General features: G+C 39.4%; 1 protein-coding gene across 1 annotated transcript; it reads right to left on the minus strand.

Moving 5' to 3' along the window:
• Positions 1-239: 239 nt before the first annotated feature.
• LOC127656760 (potassium channel subfamily K member 18-like) lies at positions 240-11248 on the minus strand. Its single transcript, XM_052145228.1, has 3 exons — positions 11020-11248; positions 10623-10757; positions 240-1187 (listed from the first exon to the last, which is right to left on the minus strand). Exons 1-3 carry the CDS (start codon positions 11246-11248, stop codon positions 346-348), a joined length of 1206 nt encoding a protein of 401 aa, XP_052001188.1. The 3' UTR covers positions 240-345.
• Positions 11249-20846: the final 9598 nt, after the last annotated feature.

Here is a 20846-nt window from a genome sequence, read left to right on the forward strand (position 1 = left end):
GCAATGAAAATTGGAATACACAATTTACCTTGTAGACAATAACCTTACATAAACATGAATAACTTTCATGACTAAATAGGCTTGATAAGTGACTTAATGGTAACATGCACTTTTCCTAATAATACAGGCACTGAATTGAAAGTCACAAAGCACAGAGGCAGGTCTCATCTTTGCATTTGGCTCAAAAAGTTATGCATACCTCATTATGAGCCTATTTCTCCTATACATGTGTACCACAGGTGTGTACTGCAGCAGGATTATGGGCCATCGCCCTTCAACTTCCATCTTGTTCCAAGAGCCTCATGTCCCATTAGAAAAGCCCAAACTGCAAAGCTTCTTCTGCCATCACATACTCTCTAGATCTTTATGTATTACCTTTCCCATGCTAAGACACTTTATGCACCTCCTATAAAAGCAAACAATTTGTGATTGGCCGAGTTTGAAGGCCATACTCAAAATGGCCATGCCCATGACAATGAACAAAAAAATTAACATGAAGTACATAGGATGCTTTGGCACTATGTCACCAAAGCCAATGGTGGTCAAGGTGATGAAGGTAAAATAAAAGGCATCAAAGGGTTTCAACTCATTCTCCCACTGTCTCAGAATTTGACTGCAGATTACAATGTACCCAAATACTACCAGAAGAATTACCAGCAAGGGGACCTTAAATTTGTCCATTTCCTGTCCAATGTCGATGAAAAACTTGTCAGTCTGTTGATGTACACGGTCAAGCTCCGGACAGGAGCTGGATTTAGTCAGAGAACTCTTGAAATTTTCACCTAGATGTTTGAAGTTCTCTTTAACAATAATCTGGTCAAAGATCTCTTTGTTATTACGAAGCTGAAAGGACTTGCGTCTGAAGGAAGCCTGGGTTCTTATCACTTGCTGAATGTCCAATGACTCTTGCACCACCACATCCGGGCTGAAATTATAGGTATCATCAGCAGAAGCAGCTTGCTTTTGGTGGGTAGGTAATGCCTTGCCATCCCTTTGAAGTCTCCTTAAGCAATTAAGCACCAGTTGCTTAAAGAACAAGCTCAGACGAGCATATGCTTTAGACAGGAGAACAGCTAACATATCACCCACATCGGAGATGAGCAGCAACATAAGTGGGATGCCCACTAGTGCATATAGGATACAAGCCACCTTTCCCTCTGTGGTCACCGGGTAAATTTGCCCATAACCTGTTATATAAGGAAATGGATAGAGCAGTGTTAAAAATTCTCAGAATCATCTTGAACATAAAATCACATTGTGAAGAAAGCATTAGAACTGTCACGAACATCGAGAGCACCTCTCCCTCCAGTCGTCGGAGATCAGATTCACCGGAGTTCTGAGTATAGACTACATTTCCCATGAACCCACATACTTAGGTCTGATTACTACGCAGCTGTGCCTTGTTTGTTATTCCCTATTTAATCAGCCTTGTTCTAACACTCTTTGCGAAGTCTTGTTTTGCTCCGGCTACAATTCCAAGCGTTTGTCCCAGTTTATTATCCTGTCTATTGTGTATCGACCCTGCCTTGTTCCAGTACCGTGTTTGTTAGCCGCCAGCCCTTTATTACCTTAGCCTGTTCCAAGTTCGTTGATTGTTTGCTGCCTGCCCCGATCTCCTGCCTGCTCTCACGTTGATTCTGCCTGCCTCCTATATTCCTGTTTGCCCGTGTTGACCATTGCCTGTACCTCTTCTGTGTCTTCATTAAAATACTGCTGATGGATCCCAACCAGTCTGTGTCTTCGTTACAAGAACAGCATTTGTGGCACACTATACTGTATATTACCACAAGAAAATCGTCCTTCCTCTTCATTAAAAAAAGCATATCAGCAGCATATCTCCTCCTCTGCACGGCAGTGCAGCTTTGCCCCTGGGCGCTTAGACAGCGCTCCTAAAAGAGTTTATTTTCTCAAAAAGGGCAATACAAAGCTGGCATTGAACGTCCTTTTCAGGACACGTCTTTATAAAGATGCCCTTCCGCCCTGTGTAGTTCCTGGATGCAGTTGATTTCACTCCGCTCCTGACTGTCACAGGTGCTACCGCGTGTGTCTTGGCAGCGATCACATAGAGGGGGCGTTTGTGGATGGTCCGTGTTCTCACTGCAAGAACTTTACCATGGCACGGTTGCGGTCACGTCTGTCCTTCTTAAAGAGGAACGCCACTCCATTTTTGTGAGACAACCTAAAAAACCTATACAGAATGTACTCTAATGGTTATTTGTAGGTTTTATTTTTATTACCAAAAACGAACGTTCCCAGAACGTTGCAGGGAGGTTTTTGTGAGACAAACTAAAAAGAACCTACACAGAACGTTCTCTTTTGGTTATTTTTAGGTTTTATTTTTGTGACATAAACTAACGTTCCCAGAACGATTCAGGGAGGTTTTGTGTGATAACCTAAAAAGAACCCAAACAGAAAGTTCTCTAACAGTTTATTAAGGTTCTATTTTTTATAACCTTATCAGAACATTGCAGGGAGGTTTTAGTGTGACAAGCTAAAAAGAACCTACACAGAACGTTCTATTGGTTATTTTAAGGTATTTTAAGGTTATATTTTTTTATACTATCGTTCTGAGAACCGAAAATTGTTAGCTGGAGCTCTGCAATTTAGAAGAAGAAAAAAAGATTAGTTATTTACATTGGTATACTCTAGTTAAAAAGACGTTTGAATGTTTCATATCAATTTCAGCATTACACAGAAAGTCGATTAATTGCATGATCCAAGAATATTATTAATATTTATGAAGACACACACACATATATATATATATATATATATATATATATATATATATATATATATATATATATATATATATATTTTTTTACAAAAGGCTGAATAGTGATAGCATATGCTGTCATAAAAATGCATTATATTTTGTATAAGCAGTGTTTATATAAAGAGGTTGATATGAAGGATGTGTAGCCAACTCAGCATCATATGTGCATGCACATGTAACAGGTGTGAGCAACAGCAGCACTTACCGACCACTGTCAAAAGCATGTTGTCCAACAGCAAAGCTATAAAAACGATCAACAGAATGAGCCTCCGAGACTGTCTTTCTTCTCTTAGCCACGTCAATAAACTAAAATCTTTGACCACTAGTGTCGCTTCACTTGACACAACGTCGAAGTGAGCGTCAGACGGGGAACGTCTAGTTTACTGTTGTAAACTCTGTTCCCTGATGGGGGGGAACGAGACGTTGTGTCCCCCTGGCCACAACGCTGAACCGAGCCACTGCTATGGCCGAACCTTATTCTCAGCTCCTCAGTGCAAAACCTGAATGGACAGACACATGATTCCCTCCTTTTACTACCCGTATGTCCGGGGGAGGGACGTGAAACTTCTTTTCTCAAATTCAGAGGTAACTGACGCATTCAAAGAAGTCCCCTAGTGTCGCTTCACTCGACACAATGTCTTGTTCCCTCCATCAGGGAACGGAGGTTACAACATGTAACCTAGACTTTTTTTTTTTATTGAAGTAAGGGCATGGAAAGAAAACGCAACTACATGTAAATGTCCCTCGTCAGCACAAACATTGTGTGTTCAACTTCATATATTTTGAAAAATAATTATAATATATAGGCTAGAAAAATCTTAATTTTATCGATCAATTCCAGAAAGCGAATGTGCATTAGCTGAACCCACTGGGAAATATAATTTTTATACGTGATCTGAAGCACAATTTATAATAGCATTGTTGTCAGGTTTTAATGCTGATTTGAAACATGTTCTTTGATTGTAATCTGGGAGTGTTCCCAAGATGGCTGCCTAAGTCAACTAACTTGGCTGCATTTGAAAACTAAGGCATGTGACTTGCTGCCTTAGCAGGTAATGGATTAACCTACAGTGTTTTTTAATGAATGGAAACTAGTCTCAGAACAGATTGAAATGCACCTTATTTTCTTCCTACTTCTGTATACAGCCTCCGAAGGCAGCATTTTCAAGTTTTCGGATGCAGCCATTGTCTTAAAAGGACTTTTACATAATCCATTCAGTCCAAAGGAACCGTTTACAATTCACCATCATAAAGAGGTAATTTCAGGAGTCACGTGGCGCCATGCAAGGGTCGGATATGTGAATGGCGAACTCTGCGCAATTTGCTAGTTTTTAATATTTTTGTGTCATAAACCGGAGAGATTTGATACACCCTGTTCCATAACTGTTCTATGAAGACAGTATGTCGAAGAAGAATCTGCGGTCTCTGGAGACATTAAAAGACACTAATGTGCTCAAGCTGACACCCCTGACAGGGCTGCGGACCAGGGACTCTGTTTGGATGGTGCGGTGAAAGAGATTCAGCGGCAACTGTCGAGCATGTCGTGATGCTGGCGAAGGTCATTGCTGACTTGGAGGATCTTGCTGTAATATTTTGATTGATCACTGCCGTGATATGAAATTCTCTGAGTTGGTTACAAGAGTGTCGGATGATGAGAAACGGATCGATTATCTGGAGTCATCGGAGAGGGAATTAGCTTTTAATTTGATAGCGACCAAGGTGGATTTGGAATGCATTTGTGAAAAGTTGGAAGACTTCGAGAATCGTAACCAGTGAATCAAATAAATTATATGTGTATTCTATATTGTGTGAATTGTTTACTGTACATTGTATATTAGATATGTAAATTTTGTTGTGTAAATATGTTGTTTATTGTAATTGGTAGGTGTCTTGTGACTGTCATGACTGCTATGTTGCTCAGAACTGCACACAGGACTTTCACCTACTGTTGCAATTGTGTATATGGTCGTGTGACAATAAAGTAAATTGATTTGATTTGAGAGGTCATTTCTGAAGGCTTTTTGTAGAGCATAAGAAAATAAGCAATTCCATAGAAGGAGGTCAGGAATAATTAGATTGTTTGTCCTCTTATATACAATTTTGTGATGCCAAATATAGAGGGCTACAATTCATATTCATTACATAAGACAGTAAATTAAATATGCAAATAAATAATGGTACTTGCAGAAGTGTGTAACTAGTATACAAATATAATATGCTAATATCCTACTCTTCTTATCCCAGTTTAATATGGTGACACAACCATCCATCTTTTTCTGGAACACGGAAGAACTCCAGGATTCATAATGGAAGCCTGTGCTCATTTTACGGTCTCCAGTGTTTTCACTCAAATCAGTGTATGTTCAGATAATGTGATGTTTAGTGTATTACATTTGTAAAAAATGGTAAAATAAAAAACTTTTGGCTCCATAGTGCTGATACTTTACAGAGTTGCAAAAACTATTTTTTGACAGTGCCTCTCCCTTCAAAATTTAAGGAGTTTAGGTTATTGTTATGAATGAGGCAGCGAAGGCAGACGAGGAGAGCGGATCTAAAATGCAGCTTAACTTTATTAAGAAAACAAACACAAAGGAAAACCCTCAATGGGGAAATAAACATAAAACAGGGAACATAGGCAAGGACAGCAAACCAGGCTAAACAACATTCAACGAACGACAAGGAGTGAACAAAAAGCAGGGCTTAAATACACAGGGAGTGATAATACAAATGAGACACAGGTGAAAACAATGAACAAAATGGCAGTGATGACGGCAGGTGGATTGTGGGAAATGTAGTTCATAAACAATAGATTAGTGAGACACAGGGCAGACAACAGGGGAATGAAGAGAAAACTAAGGAAAGCAAAGGTGACAAAAAAGGCAAACAAGGGCAACAGTGAAACAAGACAAGGAATTCCTAACAGGTATAGATGAAGTGAAGCGATGACCGGAGGTTAGTTACATTGATAGCATTAACCACTTGGAGTTGTTATGACAGCCAACAACTGTACATGTTGAGCCTGAACTCATTTTTACTCCAACTAACACTTAAAATTGTTGTATTTCTCTGTCTGAATCTCTTGTTTCAGTCGTTTTTACATTGATTTTTATAGAGCTCAGAAACAGAAAATAGCCCAGGAGGAATCACAATCAACATGGCGCCTCCCAGTGGTTTCTTAAAACATCAGAACTTAGGTGTCAGAGTTGTTCATTAATAAATGGAGATACAGTAGGAAAGAGAGTTAATATGAACTTTATTAGCTTCCTTTATATCTCTTTTATTCAGCTGACTCTTGAGAACAAAAACATTAAGTTATAAGCTGCTTAGAGACCAACACACGCCCTTCCTTATTAACATAATGGACATCCACAGAGAATGTTAAACAGTCAAATGTTTAATTGAATTTGGATAAAAGTTCTGCTGATTCTGGTTTAATGTAAACCATATTCTGATATGATATTCAGATAAGCATATTGCAATATTGAATGTATACATAATTATTAATAACCTGCCTCACACTACACATTTCACTTCACAGGCTTTTAAGTTGTGAACAGACTGGAAATGGATTGATCTCATTAGTACACACCCCTCTAAAGTACTTTTAATGCAGATGTGGCTTCCTGCCATTAAAAGTTTATGACTTCATGGTCTAAATTTAAATGGGTTTGCTGGTTTGGTTTGGTTTGGTTTAGTGTGTAATTCAGTTGGTGTGTAATGCCGGCAGCAGCTCAGCCTCATTGCTGGCACAATGTCTGTATCTTGCTGAAAATTAGTTGAAAACTGCAGAAAACTGGTGTCTGATTGGTGCTTTCTCAGCTATGGTCACAAGATTTTTTCACCTGTGCCTCATGTCTGATGACACAGAATCTCAGCTATTTGATATTTAACTGTTACGAATGATATGGTCCAGTAATTTTAACACAATAATTAACAAGACAGTTGTGTTACTTTTTTACATCTGTGAGTTTTTCCCCTTTTAAAATTGTAACTATTATAATTTTATCGCCTTTTAAGAGGAAAGCGTAGAGAGACAGAAAGTGTCAAAGAGAGAAAGTGGGCCATAAATAATCACTTCAATTATCTACATCCTTTATCTCTCTCTGTTAATCCCATGCAGGCCTTGCCCATTTTATGAACACCACACACAAAAATAGATGTATTTTTTGTTCTTTGAGCCTTCATAATGAAGGGGTGTTGTCCAATTGTTGCTCTTTTTTTAATGGGTAGAGAATTAAATTTTAATGAAAGGAATAAGGGGTGAAACACATTCTCATATTGAACCTTATCCTTTATCCACACCCTTATGTGATTTTAAGATTTGGTGCATCAGTTGTTTTGTCTGAGTCTCTCTGTAGGCAAATGGAGTTTTTGGCCTTAAATGTTGAAATATTTAAGTCCCTTTCAATAACTGTTGTGGGGTGTTATAGACCTCCATCGGCCTCCAGGGAGGCTTTATCATCTTTAAAGCTTCTTTTGTCCAGACTAAACTATAGGGAACTTTTATTGGGTGGGGATTTGAATTGGGACTGGCTAAATGTTGTTTCTGTGGAATTTAAATCTTTCTGTGATTCTATCAGTCTTAGCCAGTTGGTAAATGTACCTACAAGGCCTAATCTCAAAAATCCTGACAAATCTACTTTAATTGACTTGATTTTAACAAATGTCCCTCATAAATTGTTATCTATGGGTGTCATTTGTAATGATCTGAGTGATCATTGTGTTATTGCTACTTCGAGAGGCAGTAAAATACCCAAATGTAAATCGCAAATTATTAGAAAGAGAAATTTGAAAAATTTTAATGAACAAGCCTATCATCATGATTTATCTTTGATTAACTGGGGACAGCTTGGCCTGTTGCCTGATGTTGAACTTGCCTGGACACTTTTTAAGGAGAATTTTGAGAATATTGTAAATAAACATGCTCCTTGGACAAAGCACAGAGTGAAGGGACGGGAAAACCCTTGGTTTTCTCCAGAGTTGTCAGACATTATCCATCAGCGAAATGTGGCATGGGCTAAAGCTAGAAATGGTGATTCTGCTACTGACTGGTCCATTTTCAGACAACTAAGAAACAAATGTACCTCTCTTATTAAAAAGGCTAAATCAGAATATTATTTATCAGTCACAAGTGAAAATCTCAATAATCCACAGAAATTTTGGAAAGTCATCAAGTCTCTATCTGTGAATAAAAGTAATGAAGCCCTCCCAAAATTTGTCTTAAAAAAACTCTCTTCCAGTCTACGACAGAGTTGATGTTTTAAATTGCTTTAATGAGCATTTTGTATCAGTTGGTTCTCTGTCTGAGTCGACAGGATTAGTCGCTGTCACTCCATGCACATACTCCCCAGTGTTTTCTGGAGAGCTTTTTAATTTTGTTTCTTTTACTGTGCAGCAGGTGCATGGAGCTCTTAAAGCGTTAGATCTCAGAAAACCTCCTGGACCAGATTTAATAGAGCCTTATTTTTTGAATAAGGCGGCTGATTTTGTTGCTGAGCCCCTTACAATTCTTTTTAATTTGTCAATTCAAAATAATGAAATACCATCAGTTTGGAAGTCAGCTTTTGTTACTCCCTTGTTTAAAGGAGGTGATCCAGCAGTTTTAACTAACTATCGGCCTATATCTAATTTGTGTTTTGTCAAAAATTTTAGAATCCCTTGTTTCAGACCAAATAAAAGAGTTTTTATACTCAAATGAACTTCTCTCTAAACTGCAATCAGGCTTCAGGAAAAAGCACAGTATCACTGCTGTTACAAAAGTAATTAATGACATACTTGTCGCCCTTGATAGAAAGCAATTCTGTGCATCACTTTTTCTTGATCTGTCGAAAGCTTTTGACACAGTGGACCATGCTGTTTTAAAGCATAGGTTCTTTGTTTGGGATTGTCTGATTGTGCAGTTTCATGGTTCATGAATTATCTGAGTGACAGGACTCAGTGTGTTAAATGTGATGGTCTATGTTCTGCATTAGTGAAGGTCCACAAGGGGGTGCCACAAGGCTAAATATTGGGTCCTCTCCTGTTTATTATGTATATAAATGAATTGGGCCAAAATGTGTCGGATGCTAATATGCATTTCTATGCTGATGACACGATTATTTATTGTTTTGGATCGTCCCCAGCTAAAGCGGTTGAGTCTTTGCAGAAAGCTTTTGATGTGGTTCAACACACGCTTATGCAGCTTAAACTGGTTCTCAATGCTGATAAGACCAAGCTGATGCTGTTTAGTAATACTAAGAAGGTTTCTAAAGTTCCTCCTCCTGTGTTCACTTTGACTGGAAGTGTCATAGAGGTGGTTCATATTTATAAGTACCTTGGCATTTGGCTTGATGATGCTCTCTCTTTTAAACCTCATATAGACAACCTTGTGAAGAAACTCAAACTGTCTTTTTTTCTTTCGAAATAAATTTTGTTTTTCTTTTAAAGCAAAAAAGCAGCTAGTCACGGCAACATTTTTATCTGTCTTAGATTATGGTGACCTGGTGTATAGGACCGCTTCAGCACAATGTCTGCATAAGATTGACACTGTTTATCATGCGTCTCTAAAAATTTGACCCATCATTGTGAATTATATTCCAGAGTGGGATGGCCATCGTTGTCCAACAGGAGATCAGGGCATTGGCATATTTTTATCTATAAGGCCATGTTTGGTCTGTTGCCATCCTACATCAGTAGTTTAATCACATGGAGAAGTGTTGGTTCTTATTCATTGCGATCAAATGATCACTTGCTGCTCTTTGTTCCATTTGCCCAAACAGAACTGGGGAAAAGGGCTTTTGTATACTCCGCTCCATCTGCATGGAATTTTTTGCAAAAAGACTTGAAATTATCTGAACTCATTTCCTTAAATGCTTTTAAGTCCAGATTGAGAGAACCTGAAATGACCTGTTTAAATTGTAAATGTTTTTAATTATTTGTGTTGTATAACCTTTATAAATATAATTGATTGTGTTTTTGCTGCCTCTTGGCCAGGACTCCCTTGAAAAAGAGGTTTTTAACCTCAATGGGACTTTCCTGGTTAAATAAAGGTTAAATAAAATAAAATTATGCATAACCTTAAAGGGATAGTTCACCCAAATGTTTAATTCTCTCATCATAGTAAAAAATTACTTAAATATGTATCTGGGTCTCACCCACATCTATCATATTGCTTCTGAAGATATGGATTAAACCACTATAGTCATATGGATTACATTTACACTGCCTTTATGTGCTTTTTGAAGTGAAAATTTGGTCACCATTCACTTGCATTGCATGGACCTATAGAGCTGAGACATTCTTCTGAAAATCTTTGTTTGTGTTCAGGAGAAGAAAGAAAGACAAATATATCTGGGATGGCATGAGGGTGAGTAAATGATGAGAGAATTTTCATTTTTTTGGAGAACTGTTCCTTTAACATATGTTGTAACAATATAGGTGTTGTATTAACACCTTTTTTTAACTTTACCCCTTTCAGTAAGCCGATTACAATTACAGTTACAATTACAGCCATTTACATGGTCTGTTGTTAATCTGTGTATAACTCACTTCTGTTCACAAAAGAACACCTTTTTCTACTCTAATGACGACGCCTGTTTCTTTTTATGGGTTGACTGGTAACTATGGACAACAGTTTAGTTGTATGTGTGCTGAGAATACATTATGACCAAAGTTCAGAATGTCTCATGTGAATAACAAACTCAGTGGTAGGCTTACTGTACATTAAATGAGCGCAATGACGAGTTTAAACTATTATACATAGCATAACTATTAAACATGTAAACGTAGGTTTATGTTTAAACACAACAAATACGTCTGCAAGTTTTGTTTCTAGAAAACGAATAGCAATATAATTAGTATTGCTTACCCACTGTAGTGAACACGGTACAGCAGAATAAAAGTGATCCATAGAAGGTCCAATTCTGATTATGTTGTTTCTTGGTATTGAATGTTTTCAAAATCTTTTCTATTTCATTCAAGAAGTCTTGCTGCATCGATGGCCCTAAATTAAAAGACAGAACTTACCACGTTAGCCTGATCACATGACATGTTTTAGAGGTAGGGAAATACTCTCTGAAAGTGCTGAATAAAATTCCAGTTAGTTTCTTTCCACATATTTTCGTATAATTTGCACATTTTCTAACTCCCCAAAAGATGAAATTCATTAAGATCCTGTTCAAAAAGATGAAATCACAATTAAAAAATAGGTGAAAATGGAAAAAGGGAAAATAAAAGAGTGGGGGAAAAAGGCAAAGCTAATTTACCAGTGTGATTCTGCACTGTTTTCACCACCTCGTGCACAACCGCACGGAATTCCATCGACTCGTCGTAAGGGTTCTTCTTCTTCTCAATCTGTTGAAACATAAGCGCTCCCAACATTGTATAAACAATGAGAGAGAAAGTTAGGCAAACGTGAGGAAACAAATGCCAAATCCATCTCGAGCATCTCCCTTTAGGGTTTGCATTTCGTCCCTCTGCAACAGCCACGGACATCTCTCTCAGTGTGAGACACGGGAATAGATGAAGCGATGAATCTTTCTTCACATGGCAGTGTGATTACAAGCAGTATGGACGCCGCCCTGCTGCACCAAGAAATATTAACTCCCCCTTAAAAGATTACCTCAGTTAGTACTTGCAAAGATGTCTAGGAAAACTCGAGTAGCCTAATATTTCAACATCAACTGCGACAAAATACTTGACAATAGAGATCTCAAACAGACAGTGGTGTTGCTTTAAGAGTGAGTGAGAGGTGTGAATTTTTAGAAGCCTGAATTCCTCAGACCTGCCTCTGAGCCCCAGTGGGTATTTGCAATGATGCGTTAGGCTCCGTACACATCCGTCCGCGCTGTTCTTTATTTATTTGATAGTTTTTCTTTGTAAATACGCACGTTAAAATACTCACTGTTTTAAAATTATAGACACAAGACGTAAACAATATGTGTGTAAACAATTTTAGTTTGATAAAATCACTTTCTAACCTTTTCTGTGTAAAGTTTAAGGCCTAGCCAATTTTTCAACTTGGATCCCACAATGATGTAATGTAAACAAATCCTAAAACGACTGTAAAAATTACGATTTAAACGACTGTAGCCCGGTGGTAAACTTGGCTATTATAGTGTACTGAGAACCGGGTGGATTATTATTAATCTCTCTTAATCTTAAAAATGAGTCATATGACTATTAAAAAAGTAAACGTTTATTTACTTATAAATAGTAGGAGACACCTGATTTCTAAATAAGGAAATATAAATTCATTTTACATAATTAAAAGGAGCTTGATATTTGGTAATTTTATTTCGTGACAGTGAAACTAAAGTTTAAAGTTTATATTATTTAGCTAAATATTACAAAAGGTTGTATGCAGTTAGCTTATATTGCTTTATTTTTACTGATTTTATGTGACTAATTTTATTGATCATTTGGGTATTTACGCTGTATAGTCATTAGTGTTGGGCTGCAATATACACGTGACCTGGAGAGAGACACGTAAGAGGAAGAAAAAGGTTTTTGCCTTGCGGTCCTCGTGTGACCACGAGACCTTGACACGAGGAGAAGAAGAAAGATAAGACGCTAGAAAGTAGTGATGGCGAGATGAAGCTTCATAAAACATTGAAGCGTTCCATCCAATTGGTTCACTCATGTGCCGAAGCTTCATGGTGCTTCATTTGCTCTATTGTGCCATCAAGTGGACGATAAATGTAAAACGTGCAGTGTGATTATAATGACACTAGGGCTTTGGTGTCTGAAGCATTGAATGAATTAATCAATGATGTTTGTGATGCTTATACATAAAGTATAAACTTTTATATGGTGTCTGTCTTTATGATACAATGACAGGGTCAAAATGAAAAGTGGAAACAAGGGAGAGCGTTGTCATGTGAATGTGCTTTACTTATTTATTTATTAGGTGTTGTTGTTGTATCCAAGTTCTTTGGGACACAACAGACACTTCACCTTTTAAAATACCAGAAATAAGAAGAAAGACATTAGAACAAGTAATACCTTGTGTTGCCGCGTTTATTTATATTACACTAGTTATTATTACAATGTAAATACATTATTTGGTGAGATCAGCTCAAAGTGTTCCCAGACAGGGGAAAATGTCCTTTTTCTTGCTGGTTCCATCGCAAAAAAAAGAAGCTTGAATAGATCGCTAACAAAGTCCCAAGTCCACAAAATGTGAGGGGGAATCCTATGGAGTTTCCTTTGTGTCTTTATTATTCAATCAAACATACTGTGTTTGAGAGTAAAATTAATTATTTTGTAATTAAAAAAAATAAAAGAGTGCAAAAAGTCTTCTAAATGCTCAAAAATAAAGAAGTTGATAACAAAATTATTTGCAGTGCGTGTAATCTTTGAAAACTTTTTTTTTTTTTTTGTGCACTTCAAAAACTTTTCATCACAAACCCACACATTTTGCTCTCTTTTCTGCTGTCTTTTTGCGGCTGTAAATATTTTGCTTGCGAGTTGAAAAGTTTTGCTTGCGAGTTGAAAAGTTTTGCTTGCGCGTAAAGCTGTACCTCAGTGGGCGGTCTCTAACATACGGGGCCCGGGAAGTCACCTGTTGGGGAAAAAAAAACAATCCGTGGCGACGGTTTTGCAATCCATCCGCTCAGTTTATAAACTGTACTCACGAATTCTCAAACTGTTCCCTCGGTTTAACAAATCGTGCTCACGGATTAATAAACCGTACCCACGAGTTCCTAATCCGCGCTCTCAGATTTGTAAACCGTGCCTTCAGTTTTTGCAATCTGTACCCACAAATTCATAAACCGTGCCCACGCTTTCGCAATCCGTTCCCACGGGTTTGTAAACTGTACTCTCATATTTGTGGCTCGCCCTCATTTTCGAAGAACAAGCTTTTAACGTTCGTTGTTAACGAATCTTATTGTATATTGTTTTATATGTGTATTAAGTGTAATAGGCCTACATAAAATTGTCTTAACTGCGTCTGCATGCTTCAAGTGATTCTCAATTGTAGCGGGTATGGGGTGGAATATACGATTTAATATGAATGACGTGCATAAAAATCTTTTGTTTATTTGTGATAATCTTAGCACTTTATTATTATTGTCTCATCTGTATTATGACTGATATTTGACGAATTGCTTTGTTCCTTTTTTGTACGTTTTGGACAAAAGCGTCTTCTAAATATGTAGCCTAAAATGTAGGCTAATAATAATAATAATTATTATTATTATTAGTTTATAACTATAAATGAGTTCACTTAACACAGTAATATGTTTATCATAAAATAATTTATGAATGCTTTATTTTTAAGCAAAAATAAATGTAGGCCTATTTTATCCAAACCCGTAAAGGTTAGGTTATAGCCTATAAAAATAAAGCATTGATAAATTATTTTATGACAAACATATTACTGTATTACTAAGTGAGCTCATTTATAGTTATAAACTCTAATAATAATAATCATTATTAAATTTTAGGCTACATAGGCTATTTAGAAGACGCTTTTGTCCAAAACTTACAAAAAAAGGAACAAAGCAATTCGTCATATCAGTCATAATACAGGTTAGACAATAATAATAAAGTGCTAAGATTATCACAAATAAACAAAAGATTTTGATACACGTCATTCATATTAAATCGTATATTCCACCCCATACGCGCTAATTGAGATTTGAGAAATCTTTTTAGAAAATATAGTTTATAAACACCGTACTATATATCCCGCACCGTAACAGATGGCCTGGTTGAATCTGCCGGCACAGACTGGGGAGGAGCCACAAATCCGAGAGTACAGTTTACAAACCCGTGGGAACGGATTGCGAAAGCGTGGGCACGGTTTATGAATTTGTGGGTACAGATTGCAAAAACTGAATGCACGGTTTACAAATCTGAGAGCGCGGATTAGGAACTCGTGGGTACGGTTTATTAATCCGTGAGCACGATTTGTTAAACCGAGGGAACAGTTTGAGAATTCGTGAGTACAGTTTATAAACTGAGCGGATGGATTGCAAAACCGTCGCCACGGATTGTATTTTTTTCCCCAACAGGTGACTTCCCGGGCCCCGTACTAACAACCAGATGAAAGGCCTTTTTCTATTGGTCACCCTCGATTGAAGTGACCGGTTGGCCACGCCCATTACAGTTTCCCGCCGCTGCTGCTGCCATCATCGTCGCACTGCGGTCAAGCCAGCCGTGGTTTGAAAATACACGGTCAAGCCAGCCCAGTATGGGACGTCCCGTATAAGAACTGACCATTATTTTTTTCTACTTAGAAATGAGGTATTAATGGGCCTCTGAAGTCGAATAATGTGACATTTCTCCAAAATGCTGCAGTAAAATGGTTTGATATGAAGTGAGTATACTGTATGGGACGTCCCGTATAAGAACTGACCATTAGTTTTTTTCTACTTATTAGAAATTAGGTCTTTATGGGCCTCAGAAGTCAAATAATGTGACATTTCTCCAAAATGCTACAGTAAAATGGTTTGATATGAAGTGAGTATACTGTATGGGACGTCCCGTATAAGAACTGACCATTAGTTTTTTCTACTTATTAGAAATGAGGTCTTTATGGGCCTCAGAAGTCAAATAATGTGACATTTCTCCAAAATGCTACAGTAAAATTGTTTGATATGAGGTGTGTATACTGTATGGGACGTCCCCCACAAGAACTGACCATTATTTTTTTCTACTTATTAGAAATGAGGTATTAATGGGCCTCTGAAGTCAAATAATGTGACATTTCTCCAAAATGCTACAGTAAACTGGTTTGATATGAGGTGAGTATACTGTATGGTATGGGACGTCCCCTACAAGAACTGACCATTAGTTTTTTCTACTTATTAGAAATTTGGCCTTTAGAAATAGATAGATAGATAGATAGATAGATAGATAGATAAAAAGACATAGAAAAGAAAGAAAAAAAGATAGATAGACAGACGGACGGATCGATCTGGGCAACTCAAGTGCTCTGAAAGCGCGTTCTTTCTGTGCTGTTACTGAAATTACCGTATTCATAGTAATAGGCGCACACACTTCTTTTTTTGGCGGCTGGCTTGACCGTGTATTTTCAAACCACGGCTGGCTTGACCGCAGTGCGACGATGATGGCAGCAGCAGCAGCGGCGGGAAACTGTAATGGGCGTGGCCAACCAGTCACTTCAATCGAGGGTGACCAATAGAAAAAGGCCTTTCATCTGGTTGTTAGAGACCGCCCACTGAGGTACAGCTTTACGCGCAAGCAAAACTTTTCAACTCGCAAGCAAAACTTTTCAACTCGCAAGCAAAATATTTACAGCGGCAAAAAAGACAGCAGAAAAGAGAGCAAAATGTGTGGGTTTGTGATGAAAAGTTTTTGAAGTGCACAAAAAAAAAAAAAGTTTTCAAAAGATTACACGCACTGCAAATAATTTTGTTATCAACTTCTTTATTTTTGAGCATTTAGAAGACTTTTTTGCACTCTTTTATTTTTTTTTAATTACAAAATAATTAATTTTACTCTCAAACAAAGTATGTTTGATTGAATAATAAAGACACAAAGGAAACTCCATAGAATCCATTGCATTTTGCTGGCCCTTATATTTCAAATAGACCGCCAAACCGCGAACCACTTCCTGAAGCAGTCACGTGGTACAGGCGGCTCGCGAGGCTTCAAACGTCACCACATACGTCACCGACACAAGCCTCGATACGCGCTTCACAGAAATCATCCCGGATTACTCGACACACGCTTCGAAGCCTCGATACGGGAGGACACATCACTACTAGAAAGTGCTGTTAACGTCGATGAAACTGAGCGCGAGGTTTCAGAGAAGATGACCACGGACTCGGGATGTTTGTGAGCCGAGAGACTGAGTGAGAAACGAAGCCGGAGAATCCGTCTGTGTTCGGAGGGAGCCGAGTATAGCTAGTCACGGTGGGTAATGCTGGGCGGAGCTGTCGGTTAATCGCACCTGATCAGCCGGACTGAGGTATTTCCACGCACTCAGTGTTTTATAAGTGTCCGTTCAGCGCACTCAATGTTTCGCTAGACCAAAACAGGCCTGCAACATATTTTTCTTCTTTGTTCAAAACGTTACAGTGAGTAAACTGGACTGTGTGTGTGTGTGTGTGTGTGTGTGTGTGTGTGTGTGTGTGTGTGTGTGTGTGTGTGTGTGTGTGTGTGTGTGTGTGTGTGTGTGTGTGAGTGAGGGCCCATCACTGCATTTGCTAAGACTGGTTTCAGGACACTTGACGTTGTTTTTCTTGTTTATTGTAAAGTTCTCTGTGTATTCTCTATTGTGAGGAAAGAGATAAAGGAGGGGAACGTTTAGACCACTTATATTGGTGTAACAAGTGTGATTGAAACTATTGGTGTTTCTATTTAAAGTTAAAGGGGTTATTATTTAAGTGTTTGAGGAATCTTTTGGTTATTTTGTGTATTCGTTAATATTGAGTTTTGGGGAAAAGCTTTTATATTTTATTTGCCAAGTTTTGTTATCCAATTAAACAAGGGTGTTACCCTATTTTTTTCTCTAAAATAACAACTATTTCTGGGTCTCATTATTTTTAAATGTTTTATTGTTAGAAGTGTTACAACTCATTATACACTTATTAGGTGCACCTTCGTGGTATCCACCTGAACTACATCGAACCCAAGCACCCTCCCTTCTCACGTAAGTAATTCACAGAGTGGTGTATGGGTGCTACATAAAATAAAATGGAGGCACCGCTGGATGTTTTTAGTCTCAAAGTAGTTTTAAATCAATTTTAGTTTGACCCAGAGATTCAAATAGTTTGTTTAAAAAGTAGCTTAGAACCAAAAACTGGCTAGCTATTAACCTACATGTAAAACCATATTAAAGATTACCTATTGTGAAACTTTAAAATTGCAGAAGTAGAGTTTTATTAAGCATCCAAAGTCGAGAAAACACAAATTAAGTTTTATCTGTGTTAAACTACAACTATAACCTACCAAATTCAGTTCTGACAAGTGATCACTGTAAGCGCACAACCCGTGGGGATGGCTCAGTTGAAGAACTGGTGTGTTGGAGAAGGCATAGACCCAGTGAAAGCCTTGCTGGTTAAAGATGTACATCCGGACACTGAAGTTGGGTTCATTGAAGAAACGCTGCAGACTGTCAAAGCACTTGGCAGAGTCAGGGTGAGAGGACGAATGTATGACCCACAGTCTCAAAGTTTAACCGTGCTATGTGAGTGCAGGGAGAATGTGAATACAGACACCATTCCTCTTGATGTTGTTCCTGAGGGGTCTGCTAAGATCTGGAGAATCTTTGGATTTTCTGAGCAGGAGGAAGAACCCCAAGCTCAGGCAGCCGGTGATGGTCAAAATGTGCCACTGCCAGATTCCAGTTTTTCTTCCCCACTGCAAGCGTCCACTCCTGAAGCTATCATTCGAGCAGTGGGTGATGTCCTGCAAATGACAAGCAAGCCCACACACGGTGACAACAATCTTTACAGAAGACTGCATACTTTCTCAGTGGGTCATGCCCACACCCCCGGGAGAAGAACAGTTGGAAAACTGGGTTGAACAAGCCAGACTTATGATTGAAGAATATGATCGCCCAGAAAGAGAAAAGAAAATGAGAATAATGGAAAGTGTAAAGGGTCCTGCACTCGAAATCCTCCAAGCTGTTCGTTTCAACAACCCAGCTGCAACCTCTATGGACTACATTGATATTCTCGAGACCACATTTGGCAACCCCGAGAGCGGTGAAGAACTTTACTTCGCCTTCAGAATGTTGTGTCAACACCCCAATGAGAAACTCTCTGAGTTCCTGAGACGCCTTGAGAGAGTCCTAAATAAAGTTATCCAAAAGGGTGGACTCCAGTCATCGGCGGCCAACAAAGCACGTCTTGACCAACTCATTAAAGGGGCCATCAGGTCTGACATTATGATATTAAATCTCGGATTGAGAGACCGCAGAGACAGTCCTCCCTCTTTCCTCGGGCTGCTGAATGAGATACGCCTAGAGGAGGAGCATGAAGCTTCACGTCGCAGACTCCATCCACCCAAAGCCGTCTACGCCAAAAGTGCTACTGTGACCTCTGACACAGAGTTAAAAGAATTGAAAACCGAAATACACCAACTCAGAGCACAAGTAAGTGAACTCTCAACCCCAGCCGCCATGTCAAGTCACTTTTCGACGAGCACACTGCTTCCAGTCACTCCGGCGGCAGAGAACTCAGAAGATAAGAACGTTCAAGCTTTAAAGAAAGAAGTTGTCAAGCTCCGAAAGCAAGTCTCTGTCATGTCAGTCAAGCCCAAGTACAGTCCTGCTACTGAGCCCTGCCCACAAGAGACCCAGTCAAGACCCTGGCAGTCAAGACCTTCTACAGCCAGAGACTTAAGTGATTTTTTCTGCTATCGCTGCGGTGAAGACGGGCATTTTGCCAACAAGTGTGCCTCTCTCGAGAACTATCCCAAAGTTATTCAGAAACTGTTGCAAGCTCAAAGAAAGTCCAAGCAAGACCGCAAATCTGATAACGAAACAAGAACCAAGACCACAAATGCAAGTGTCAAGAGAAGCTCGGTAAATGTACAGACCAACAGTTTGCCCGAGGGACTCGTGGGACCGCCCTCCACTGCTCAGGTCAGGATCAATGGCAACCCCTGCACCGCGCTGATGGACAGTGGATCTCAAGTTACCATCATCTTTGACAGCTGGTATGCCAAACACCTGTCACACATCCAGCTAAACTCTGTGACCGGTCTAGCAATATGGGGCCTAAGTGAGTCAGATAGCAGTTACCCGTACAAAGGTTACATCCAGGTAGAGTTGGAGCTGCCACAAAAATCTAAGTCCAACAAAATCAAGTCTGTTCCTGTCCTGGCCTTAGTGTGCCCTGATCCACGTTGTTCTGAGACTATACCTGTCCTGATCGGCACAAACGTCAGGGGGGTTCAGCCCTTCAAGTCCAGAACAAAGAAAGAAGACTTAGAGAACGTCAACTCTGTCACAATCCAAGTTCAAGAGAAAAAACACTTACCCGTTCCTGCCGGGATGACCATAAAAGGCCATAAAGACTTGCCTGTGGCTGAAGTTAAGTGGTCTGGGCCTGGTCCTCTCAGCATCCCTCCTGGCACTGAATACGTTGCTAGCTGCAAAGTGAAAGAAAAACAAGACATTGGAGACAGCATACTCATCATTGTACGAGCCCACTCACCTGCTCTTCCTCCCAGTGTACTTGTCCAGCCAACTGTGTTGTTCTCCAAGATGCTAGATCCAAACAACTTCCTGGTGCTCCTGCGTAATGAGTCTCTAAAGCAAACTGCCATTCCAATGGGCACCGTGATCGCTCACCTTCACGTCGCTGACATGGTGACAGATGCACCAAGCCCTAAAGTCGAATCTGTTCCAGCTATGGATCCTTCTTTGTTTGACTTCAGTGAGTCACCCATCAGCAAAGAGTGGAAAGAGAGGCTGAGTCAAAAGCTTGCCAAACACCCCCATGTGTTCTCTATTGAAGAGTGGGATGTCGGTTTGGCCAAAGGGGTAGAACATCACATCCGTCTGAACGATAACACTCCTTTCCGAGAGAGATCTCGACGTATTGCCCCTGCTGATTTGGATGATCTTCGGCGTCACCTGCAAGGTTTGTTGGCGGCTGGGATCATAAAAGAATCAAGAAGTCCATATGCTTCACCGATTGTTCTTTCGTAAAAAGAATGGTCAACTTCGTATGTGCATTGACTACCGCACCCTGAACCGGAGAACTATCCCAGATCAGTACACTGTACCACGGTTCGACGACGCTCTCGATTGTTTGTCCGGCAGTAAGTGGTTTTCAGTGTTGGATCTGCGCAGTGGTTATTATCAAATCCCAATGGCTGAGGAGGACAAGGAGAAAACCGCTTTTATCTGTCCTCTGGGATTCTTCCAATTTGAGCGGATGCCGTAGGGGATTACAGGGGCCCCTGTGACATTTCAACGACTTATGGAAAAGGCAGTCGGTGACATGCATATGCTGGAAGTCATCGTCTATCTTGATGACCTCATTGTTTTCGGCAAGACTCTGGGGGAGCATGAGCAAAGACTTCGCAAAGTCATCGCTCGTCTTGAAGAAGCCGGACTCAAGTTGTCCCTCGACAAGTGCCAGTTCTGTCGCTCACAAGTCACTTA

Source organism: Xyrauchen texanus, chromosome 16 (genome assembly GCF_025860055.1).
Source record: "Xyrauchen texanus isolate HMW12.3.18 chromosome 16, RBS_HiC_50CHRs, whole genome shotgun sequence".
Classification (NCBI taxonomy): Eukaryota; Metazoa; Chordata; class Actinopteri; order Cypriniformes; family Catostomidae; genus Xyrauchen; species Xyrauchen texanus.

Bases quoted from the DNA above. Each gene is read 5' to 3' on its own strand.
- LOC127656760 (XM_052145228.1), bottom strand. From the start codon at position 11,248: ATGTCCGTGGCTGTTGCAGAGGGACGAAATGCAAACCCTAAAGGGAGA. The intron at 10,758-11,019 runs GTAAATTAGCTT...CTTTTAATTTAG, and splicing joins AACAGTGCAGAATCACACTG to GGCCATCGATGCAGCAAGAC. The intron at 1,188-10,622 runs GTAAGCAATACT...CTTATATAACAG, and splicing joins TACCGTGTTCACTACAGTGG to GTTATGGGCAAATTTACCCG.